Raw genomic sequence first — 10,086 nt, 5'->3', positions numbered from 1 at the left:
CTTTGCTGTGACCCCCCAGTGTGTGAGCATCGTTTCGCATTCCCACCGGTGCTTCGGCCATGTCAAAGAATATGAAGACTCTGCGTGTTCCTGGTGTTGGTCACATGGTGAGTTATTGGTTTCTTTGTAGATTAGGGTTGAATTCAGTGAGGTGCAACGTTACGAGACATGTGAATRAAATGTATGTGCAAATTTATTTTGCAACGCTCGTGTACACAATGTGGCCGGTGAGGTTTGAATKTTAGTATGCAGATGTTCTCAGTATGGGCCTACAGATCCCCTCCACCATYCCTTGGTAAGTTGCTACATCCTGTCACTAGTCTGTAGCATCATGTGTTGATGTCCCGTCTTGTATGTGGTGCATTGAGTCATATTACAGTGTGTGTTGGGTGATGTGCCTCATATCCTCAGAGGAGGATGTTGAGAAAGCTTTAAAGTGAGTCAGTGTGGATATGAGGAATGAACCACGGATGGAGTAAAAGTTCTGCCCCTCCTCCCYATGGTTGTCATGGTGACTGGATTCCCAAGGTGTCTCCTGTTGTGTGAGTGGAGTCCCCGATGCTCAAATGAGTACACGCATATGTTGGCATGCACTGCTAGCATGCACTGTATGCGTGAGGCCATWGGCTTTCCTTGGGTCTGTCTCACGTGTGCTCTAAAAACAAGAATAYGTGTGCGTGTCTGCCTGTCTTTGTGTTTGCATATTATTACTCTCACCACAGAGGTGAAAGCTAAGATTAWCTAGAGCTGAAGAAACAACATTCTCTGTCCTGAAAGCTGAATGAGAGAGAGAACGACAGCAGTAGAGTGACACCCTCTTCCTGTGTGAGCTTGGGCCTTGCCTGCTTGAGTGCTTTACCATAGAGGGGAACTGTCAGAACAACAAAGCCATGCAGCTGTTCTCTTTACTCTCCACTTCCTGATGTTGTGTTTTTGAAACCAATCCTTCATTCACTCACTGCCTGAGAGATCTGGTTGGGTGATTGTATGATTTTTCATGTTTTGTATGGTATTCTGATCTGTAAAGTTGGTCTGTATTCCTGTTCCATAAAGTTGGTCTCCACTAATGTTTGTTTCTGACTTTAGAGTTGAATGTATTTGGATGTCTGTATAACTGTGATCTGTATGGTATGTATGATGTTATAGTGTACTTAACTGAGACTGACACACATTCCCCTTGTCTCTGCAGAGCCAGGCAGTGTCGGATGGAGGTAAGTAACGTGTGTGTCTGTCTGAAGGCTATTTCTCAGAGCTGAACATGTCTGTGTGAGCAGTAACGCTAGTCTGATACTCTGAGGCTTTAGGGTGTGTACATGGGGTGTTAATAGTTAACGTGTGTGTGATTTTTCAGAGCTGAACATGTCTGGTCGTGGCTGTGGGGGCAGTCGTACAAGTCTACCAGGGGTCCCGGGGGGAGATGCCCAGGCCAGCGGTGTCGTCAGCTGGGCCGTGTGCTTTGAGAAGCTGCTGGAAGATCCCATGGGAATACGCTACTTCACAGTGAGCCATAGATGCATACACAAACACAAACACACACACACACACACACACACACACACACACACACACACACACACACACACACACACTCTGCTGATCAGATCTGATGGGAGTTGTATTGTAGGTGATCTGTTAATCAGGTATGCTCTTTGTTGTGCCATGCAAGGCCTTCCTAAGGTCAGAGGTGAGTGCAGAGAACATCCTGTTCTATCAGGCCTGTGAGAAGTTTCGGAAGATTCCTCCCAGTAGGATGAAAGAGGTATGGTGTGATTTCTCTGTCTTCTCTTTAATGAATCCTAGCTATGTGTTTGACTGTATTTGTGGTATTCATTTTCCATGTTGACTATTATGTATGTGCTATGAGACAACATCTAACTACATGGGATGAATGAGTGTGTGGAGTTAAGGTAGGTTGATGGAGCTGAGGTTACAGGTGGCCTGATGACTGTGTTTGATTCTGGTCCTGTAGTTTGCTGAGGAGGCTCGCTCCATCTTCCAGACGTACCTGTCTGACCATGCTCCCTACTCTGTGAACATCGATGACACAGCTCGCGTGGAGGAGAAGGACCTGCAGAAACCTAAAGTTGAAATGTTCGACAAGGCCCAGACACAGGTCTGCTCTACTGTCACCTGGCGGCCGCATACACACACATCTCACACAGACCAGCTCACACAGACCAGCTACACAGCTACACAAGCTACACTACTGTACCTTATAATACCTCTCCCTGTAAATTCCATTTAATTCAATTAAAATTCCAGACATTGAATTCAAAGATAATTTCAATATTATGCCTAACAATTACACAAATTCAAATTCAATTCGCTTAGGCTTTCAGGCTGTTCATGTCACTGTTCAGACAGCCTAGCTATACTGAAAATATGGAAATATAGGTTGACATTATTAAAAACAAATCCTACTGTAACGTGTATGCTGGGAGTCRGGAAGCAAGTACAGGGAGTGCAAATGTAATAATAAAAAGAACATAGTACAAAACAAGAAACATGAAAAGCGTACAGACATGGATGGAGATGGAGTCCAGGGGAGTGTCATGGGGCGCAGGTGGCGACGTCGAGTGCTGGTAAGGGGGAGYGGGTGTAACCGTGACAGTATCCCCTCCCTGACGCGTGGCTCTAGCCGCCGGACGACGCCGACCAGAGGGACGGTCCTGTCGCTTCTGCTGAGGCGCGGGAACCTGTAGAGTCGGCTGAGGCGTGGGAACCTGTAGAGCCGGCTGAGGCGTGGGAGCCTGATGAGCTGGCTGAGGCGCGGGAGCCTGATGAGTTGGCTGAGGCACGGGAGCCTGACGAGCCGGCTGAGGCACAGGAACCATGACGAGCTGGCTGAGGCATGGGAACATAGTACAAAACAAGAAACACGATAAGCGTACAGACATGAAACAGAAACAGAGTCAATAACGCCTAAGGAAAGAACCAACGGGAGTGACAGATATAGGGGAGGTAATCAGGAAGGTGATGGAGTCTGGTTGAGTATAATTGGGCACTGGTGCGCGTAACGATGGTGGCAGGTGTGCGTAATCATGAGACAACTGGCGACGTCGAGCGCTAGAGAGGGGGAGTGGGGTAAACATGACACCGACAGTCAATTTGTTATTCTATGTGTATTCATTTAATTAACTGGGAAATGTAAAAATATTTAATTCTAATTAAATTAAATTCCAAATATTACATGTTTTTACAATTCCAATTCAAAAGTTCAAACAGTCTAATTCCATTTCAATTCCAATTCCATAACTTGAAGATTTTCTAAAATTTGAATTTAGTTCAACGTAATTCTCCAATTTACAAGTGAATTCAAGAATTTTATTGTAATTTCAAATTAAATTGATAATGACACTTGGAATTCAGTTCTCTGTTTGATGGAGATACATTTAAAGCAGGGCAACTCCAGTCCTTGGGGTCCGGAGTGGTGTCACACTTTTTCCCAATCCCTAGCAAACTTCGCTAATTAAACTATTTGCATTYTCAACTGAAAATCATGATTGGTAGAGTTTTGGAGTCAGACGTGGTACAGTGGCTTGCGAATGTATTCACCCCCCTTGGCATTTTTCCTWTTTTGTTGCCTTACAACCTGGAATTAAAAGTGATTTTTGGTGGGTTTGTATCATTTGATTTACACAACATGCATACATACCATTTTGAAGATGCAAAATATTTTTTATTGTGAAACAAACAAGAAATAAGACTATTATTTTTTTAAACTTGAGCGTGCTTAACTATTCACCCTCCCAAAGTCAATACTTTGTAGAGTCACCTTAAGCAGCAATTACACCTGCAAGTCTCTTGGGGTATGTCTCTATAAACTTGGCACATCTAGCCACTGGGATTTTTGCCCATTCTTCAAGGCAAAACTGCTCCAGCTCTTTCAAGTTGGATGGGTTCCGCTGGTGTACAGCAATCTTTAAGTCATACCACAGATTCTCAATTGGATTGAGGTCTGGAGTTTGATTAGCCCATTCCAAGACATTTAAATGTTTCCCCTTAAACCACTCGAGTGTTGCTTTAGCAGTATGCTTAGGGTTATTGTCCTGCTGGAAGGTGAACCTCCGTCCCAGTATTAAATCTCTGGAAGTCTAAAACAGGTTTCCCTCAAGAATTTCCCTGTATTTATCACCATCCATCATTCCTTCAATTCTGACCAGTTTCCCAGTCCCTGCCGATGAAAAACATCTCCACAGCATGATGCTGCCACCACCATTCTTCACTGTGTGGATGGTGTTCTCGGGATGATGAGAGGTGTTGGGTTTGCACCAGACATAGCGTTTTCCTTGATGGCCAAAAAGCTCCATTTTAGTCTCATCTGACCAGAGTCCCTTCTTCCATATGTTTGGGGAGTCTCCCATATGCCTTTTGGCGAACACCAAATGTGTTTGCTTAATTTTTTCTTTAAGCAATGCCTTTTTTCTGGCCACTCTTCCGTAAAGCACATCTCTGTGGAGTGTACGGCTTAAAGTGGTCCTATGGACAGATACTCCAATCTCCGCTGTGGCGCTTGCAGCTCCTTCAGGGTTATCTTTGGTCTCTTTGTTGCCTCTCTGATTAATGCCCTCCTTGCCTGGTCCGTGAGCTTTGGTGGGCGGCCGTCTCTTGGCAGGTTTGTTGTGGTGCCATATTCTTTCCATTTTTCAATAATGGATTAAATGGTGCTCCGTGGGATGTTCAAAGTTTCGGATATTTTTTTATCACCCAACCCTGTCCTGTACTTTTCCACAACTTTGTCCCTGACCTGTTTGGAGAACTCCTTGGTCTTCATGTTGCCCCTTGCTTGGTGGTGCCCCTTGCTTAGTAGTGTTGCAGACTCTGGGGCCTTTCAGAACAGGTTTATGTATACTGAGATCATGTGACAGATCATGTGACACTTAGATTACATTGTAGACTTTTTAAACTAATTATGTGACTTCTGAAGGTAATTTGTTGCACCAGATCTTATTTAGTGGCTTCATTGCAAAGCGGGTGAATACATATGCACGTACCACTTTTCCGTATTTAAAAAATATAGATTTTTTAAAACAAGTTTTTTTTTTCATTTCACTTCATCAATTTGGACTATTTTGTGTGTGTCTATTACATGAAATCCAAATAAAAATCAATTTAAATTACAGGTTGTAATGCAACAAAATAGGAAAAACACCAAGGACGATGAATACTTTTGCAAGGCACTGTAGTTGGGGATGGGGCAAAAGTGTGACACCAATCAGGCCCCTGAGGTCTGGAATTGCCCAATTCCTGATATAAAGGGAAACTTCATTTCTAGACACTATTGGGGGTGTTTTTACATTCTCCCTACATATTTATGAGTGATGAGAGGTGTTTCAAACCATACATCATAGGAGTATTTTGGAATTTTTGCGCCGGGAGAGTTCAACCATTGATGTCATCGGTTGATTGAGCCTGCTRTCTGATCTAATAATGAAGTTATTAGATCAGACAGCAGATAGCAGTAGCAATTATTGTGGCCTTTGTGTTTCGGCGATTGCATGATCATGCTAGCAGTGAGTAGATATTGTTGTCCATGTTCAATTGAGCCATTGGTCTCAACAATGGTCCTATCYGCCACAACATTGCAGGGTATCTAGGTTGACTGATTTTCCCTGKCTTTGTAACCATACAGCCTGACAGGAGATCTACTTCCTTGTCCAATTGCGTTCCCACCCTCGAAGGCGAKYTTTTCMAAATGGGGSCGGTACTAGTTTCTACAGGTTCACGGGATAGAGGGTTGCTGGAGACATTTTTGGTTTTGCTGCTGGTAGATYGCGAGCAATATAAGCTATCTTTTTACACAAGACAGTGTTGTTTAGTACAGTACTGTACAATTACACGATCGATTTGGCCATAACGGGGCATGCTAGTACCACTAAGTTTAGCTAGCTATATTTGTTTGCTATACCCAAAATGTACTGTAGCCTATCGTTATAGCTAGCTCAGTGCATGTCATTAGGAGTCCAAAACTAGAGAAATGTTTTGATAGTGATGAAGAGTAAAGGAAATTACTTTGGCTTCATGACTCATATTGCTCATAGTCTTGAGTAACTACACCTGTGTGTTTAGCTACTAACTCTGTGAGAGTGTAATATTCTGCCCACAGTAGGAATACAGACAGTACACAACAATTACTCATGAAAATCGAATAGCATTTTCTTCTTCTTTTAGACAATACCGTTGGAGGCCTGCAGAGTATTTTTGAGTTTGTTATATGTGGGAGAAGCTAGACACAGGAAACCGAATCCCCTTGTCTCGTGTATTGTTGGGCCATTCGAGCAATTTATCCCTGACACGATGGAGAGTATGTTGAAAACCTCAAGAGGATATGTGAAATGCCCATGACAACAATCACCCCTTGTATCAGAGGGAATCAAACACCACCTATCTTAAGATTGACTTTGTAGAACTGTAGTATTTATTTTAGGCGTTAGTAGTATATTTCTATTTCTACTGTATATACAGTTGAAGTCGGAGTTTACATACACAGTTGGAGTCATAAAACTCATTTTTCAACCACTCCACAAATTTCTTGTTAACAAACTATAGTTTTGGCAAGTCAGTTAGACATCTACCTTGTGCATGACACAAGTAATTTTTCCAACAATTCTTTACAGACAGATTATTTACTATAATTCACTGTATACACATTCCAGTGGGTCAGAAGTTTACATACACTAAATGATCGTGCCTTTTAACAGCTGTGGAAATTCCAGAAAATGATGTCTCTGCTTTATAAGCTTCTGATAGCTAATTGACATAATTTGAGTCAATTGGAGTGTAGCTGAGGTGTATTCCAAGGCCTACCTTCAAACTCAGTGCCTCTTTGCTTGACATTAATGGGGAAATCAAAAGCAATCACCAAGCCTTGAGAAAAACATTTGTAGACCTCCACAAGTCTTGGTTCATCCTTGGAGCAATTTCCAAAGCCTGGAGGTACCTGTTCATCTGTACAAACAATAGTACGCAATATAGACACCATGGGACCACGCACCATGGGACCACGCAGGAAGGCACGCCTCTGTCTCCTAGAGATGAACGTACTTTGTGCGAAAAGTGCAAATCCCAGAACAACAGCAAAGGACCTTGTGAAGATGCTGGAAGAACAGTATAAAGTATTCTATATCCAAGTAAACGAGGACCTATATCGAAATAACCTGAAAGGCCGCTCATCAAGAAGAAGCCACCGCTCCAAACCCATAAAAAAGCCAGGCTATTGTTTCCAACTGCACATGGGGACAAAGATCATATTTTTGGAGACATGTCATCTGTTGATGAAACAAAAATAGAACTGTTTGGCCATAATGACCATCGTTATGTTTGGAAGAAAAAGGAGAGGCTTGCAAGCCGAAGAAACACATCCATGTTGTGGGAGTGCTTGGGGTGCTTTGCTGCAGTAAGGACTGGTGAACTTCACAAAATAGGAAGCATCATGTGGAGAATAATTTGAATATATTAGGCAACATCTGAGACATCAGTCAGAAGTTAAAGCGTGTCGCAAATGGGTCTTCCAAATGAACAATGACCCCAAAGTTGTGGCAAAAGGCTCTTAAGGACAACAAAATCACGTTATTGAGTGGCATCACAAACCCTACCTCAATCCCATAGAAACTTGTGGCAGAACTGAAAAAGCGTGTGCGAGCAAGGAGGCTACAAACCTTGACTCAGTTACACCAACTCTGTCAGGAGGAATCGGCCAAAATTCCACCACTTATTGTGGGAGCTTGTGGAAGGCTACTGTTGGGTTCGTTCCCTGTCCTCGTCAATCATTGGCTCATTGTGTAAATTAGCATCAACAATATCTTTAAGTAAATCAATCATTCATGTATTAATTGCAACTTGCCAACGAGAAGTGACAACAGAACATGGCACGATGTTTCAGAGTAAGTTCTGCAAAATAGTAAAGRGTCCAAGTTATTTTATTAAGCCCGAAGTCCAGCCTTAGTGATGTCACTTCCTACGTCATTACCTTCTACTCATGAGACCAAGCCCATGCCTACACAGCTATACAAACAAGAGTTTCAGTTTTCTCTAAAGGCTCAGCTGTAAATGTCCACTCCCCAAGTTGATTTATAGTGGAATGTCTGACTAGTCTCTTATCTCTTTCACTCCCCTGCAGGGTTCTTTCTCAGTCACATATCTCTCAGACCGTTTCTTTATAAGCGGCAGAGACTAGAAAAGACTGTGGAACAATATTAAACCTTATAATGAATATATACATTGTTAATCTGTAGTCTAGGACTCTATAAATGCAACTGCTGTGTCAGATTTCAAAACAGCTTTACCGAAAAAGCACACCATGCAATAATCTGAGTACAGCGCTCAGACAACAAAATAAGCCATACAGATATCCACCCCCTTCTATTAATGCAACCGCTGTGTCAGATTTCAAAAAAGCTTTACCGAAAAAGCACACCATGCAATAATCTGAGTACAGCCCTCAGACAACAAAACAAGCCATACAGATATCCACCATGTTGTGGAGTCAACAGAAGTCAGAAATAGCATTATAAATATTCACTTACCTTTGATGATCTTCATCAGAATGCACTCCCAGGAATCCCAGTTCCACAATAAATATTTGATTTGTTCGATTAAGTCCATAATTTAAGTCCACAATCCAAACTCACGAGGCGCGGGCAAGTTCAGGCGAAAGTTCAGACGAAAAGACATATTACAGTTCGTAGAAACATGTCTTACGAAGTATAGAATCAATGTTGTTGGATGTTTTAAACATAAATCTTCGATAATGTTTCAACCGGAGAATTCCTTTGTCTGTAGAAATGCGATGGAACGCAGCTAACTCTCACGTGGGCGCGCATGATCAGCTAATGCCAGACCCCTGACTCAATCAGCTCCCATTCAATCAGCTCCCAACAGTTTTAGAAACTTCGGAGTGTTTTCTATCCAAATCTACAAATGATATGCATATTCTAGCTTTTAGGACTGAGTAGCAGGCAGTTTACTCTGGGCACCTTTTTATCCAAGCTACTCAATACTGCCCCCCCTGTATCAAAGAAGTTAATACAACATAAGCGTTATCAATTATTATAATACATCAAACATTTGGTACAGCCCCTATCATGACCCCAAGGAGAACCCAACACTACCCAAAACATTTAACCCAAGTGAAACAATTTAAAGGCAATGCTACCAAATACTAATTGAGTGTATGTAAACTTCTGACCCACTGGGAATGTGATGAAAGAAATAAAAGCTGAAATAAATAATTCTCTCAACTATTATTCTGACATTTCACATTCTTAAAATAAAATGGTGATCCTAACTGACCTAAGACAGGGATTTTTTACTGGATTAACTGTCGGAATGTGTGAAAAAACGAGTTTTAAATGTAGTTTGGCTAAGATGTTTGTAAACTTCCGACTTCACGTAGTCAACATGCATAACTGTTCGCATACTCTGTGTAAACTCACCCCGGCTCCAGAGCAATAGACTAATACGTTTTATTGAAACATGTTACTCCAACAAATGAAATTAAATATACACCAATCCCTGCATCATTTATTTATAGTAAATTGTAGCTAGTTACTCCAATACATGCCATGAATTGCATAAAGATCAGATGTGTGTCGTCACTGAATATTATCACTTGTCAACACTTGTCAAAATATGATATAAAAAATTTGATCAAACTCCAGCAATATGTAACCACAATGCAGTTGTGACATACCGTATACTATTATATTGAAAATCATTTAACTAATATGGATGTTGTGTGACAATTTCCAGGCATGGGCCTGAATGTTCTTCAGTCGGTGTGAACATACACTTATGCTGGCAAGGTAGCTGGTTAGCAGCTTTGGCATGTTCGCAGGATGTTGTTGGAGCGTGACTCTGGTACTTGTAGACCACTGCTTTCCTTCGCGCTCCACACAGTGACAACTTTCGAGAAGTAGTAGGTCCTACATCTTACCACCACTGCTAACCTCTGCAAAGATTTGTTGACTGCAAGTCTCTGAAAGACTTGAAGACTGATCATGAGAGTAATCTACAAGAAACATGTATCTGTAAACAAAAGGTAGGGTAGACTGTGTATGACCGTTTGTTACTGCTATGAGAGCATTG

At 42.0% G+C, this 10,086-nt stretch overlaps 1 protein-coding gene across 2 annotated transcripts in view; it reads left to right on the top strand.

Annotated features, from left to right (window-relative positions):
* Window positions 1-10,086, top strand: part of LOC111965392 (regulator of G-protein signaling 14-like) — a 36,017-nt gene continuing 25,931 nt past the window's right edge. For both annotated transcript variants that reach the window (XM_070444108.1, XM_070444107.1), the window contains exons 1-5: window positions 1-107; window positions 1,190-1,211; window positions 1,352-1,500; window positions 1,667-1,759; window positions 1,970-2,113. In XM_070444108.1, the coding sequence (XP_070300209.1) occupies window positions 60-107; window positions 1,190-1,211; window positions 1,352-1,500; window positions 1,667-1,759; window positions 1,970-2,113 (456 nt within the window). In that variant the 5' untranslated portion in view covers window positions 1-59. The remainder of the gene's footprint in view (window positions 108-1,189; window positions 1,212-1,351; window positions 1,501-1,666; window positions 1,760-1,969; window positions 2,114-10,086) is intronic.

Source organism: Salvelinus sp. IW2-2015, linkage group LG6.1 (genome assembly GCF_002910315.2).
Source record: "Salvelinus sp. IW2-2015 linkage group LG6.1, ASM291031v2, whole genome shotgun sequence".
In the NCBI taxonomy this organism is placed as follows: domain Eukaryota; kingdom Metazoa; phylum Chordata; class Actinopteri; order Salmoniformes; family Salmonidae; genus Salvelinus; species Salvelinus sp. IW2-2015.
This window is presented reverse-complemented; position numbering and strand designations above follow the sequence as displayed.